Source organism: Octopus bimaculoides, chromosome 23, assembly GCF_001194135.2.
Source record: "Octopus bimaculoides isolate UCB-OBI-ISO-001 chromosome 23, ASM119413v2, whole genome shotgun sequence".
In the NCBI taxonomy this organism is placed as follows: Eukaryota; Metazoa; Mollusca; class Cephalopoda; order Octopoda; family Octopodidae; genus Octopus; species Octopus bimaculoides.
Genome location: NC_069003.1, coordinates 34,111,446 through 34,112,043, shown reverse-complemented (window position 1 = coordinate 34,112,043; position 598 = coordinate 34,111,446). Strand labels below are relative to the sequence as shown.

At 37.0% G+C, this 598-nt stretch overlaps 1 protein-coding gene across 1 annotated transcript in view; it reads left to right on the top strand.

Moving 5' to 3' along the window:
• Positions 1-598, top strand: part of LOC106873725 (uncharacterized) — a 47,272-nt gene that overhangs the window by 40,905 nt on the left and 5,769 nt on the right. The window contains exon 29 of the mRNA XM_014921207.2: positions 459-524. Within this exon, the coding sequence (XP_014776693.1) occupies positions 459-524 (66 nt within the window). The remainder of the gene's footprint in view (positions 1-458; positions 525-598) is intronic.

The following is a 598-nucleotide window of genomic DNA, read 5'->3' as shown; positions in this document are numbered from 1 at the left end:
ACGTTTGTAATACAACAAAGACAACTACCTTAAATATCTCCGTTCCTGTTTCCTCCCGCATAGAAAGAAAGTGTTTTTCGTATTGTCATTGAAGAGAATATTAAACAAAAACAAAATTTTTTAAATAGATAAGGGCCCTGCTCTTCATCCTTAATTTAAGGGCTGTAAAACTATCCAAAGAGACTAATAATAACCCCATTGGTTTTACATTAGAGTCTTATTTCCCTAGAGCTGAGATGGGCAATTTTTTTTGAAAAGCAGACCACATGAGATATGACTCCTCATCGGGTGCCCTGCACTACCATAAAGAAATTCGAGGTTATTTTTCGTTTGATGTGCCATTTAGAAAACCTTATGGGCCACAGTTTGCCCCTGACTGCCCTAGACTGACACATTATCCTTCTATTCAGCCATTACAACTGTACCATAATAACTTTTATTGCCTCACTCTTTTTAAGGGAGCTTCCATACTTCACATGTTGCGATTCTTTCTTGGAGACAAGATTTTTCAAAAAGGTTTACAAGTAAGTGGTTCATTATTTCACTGTTTCTTATTTTGTCTTATTTTCTCTGTTAGACATTCTCATGGGGGGGGGGG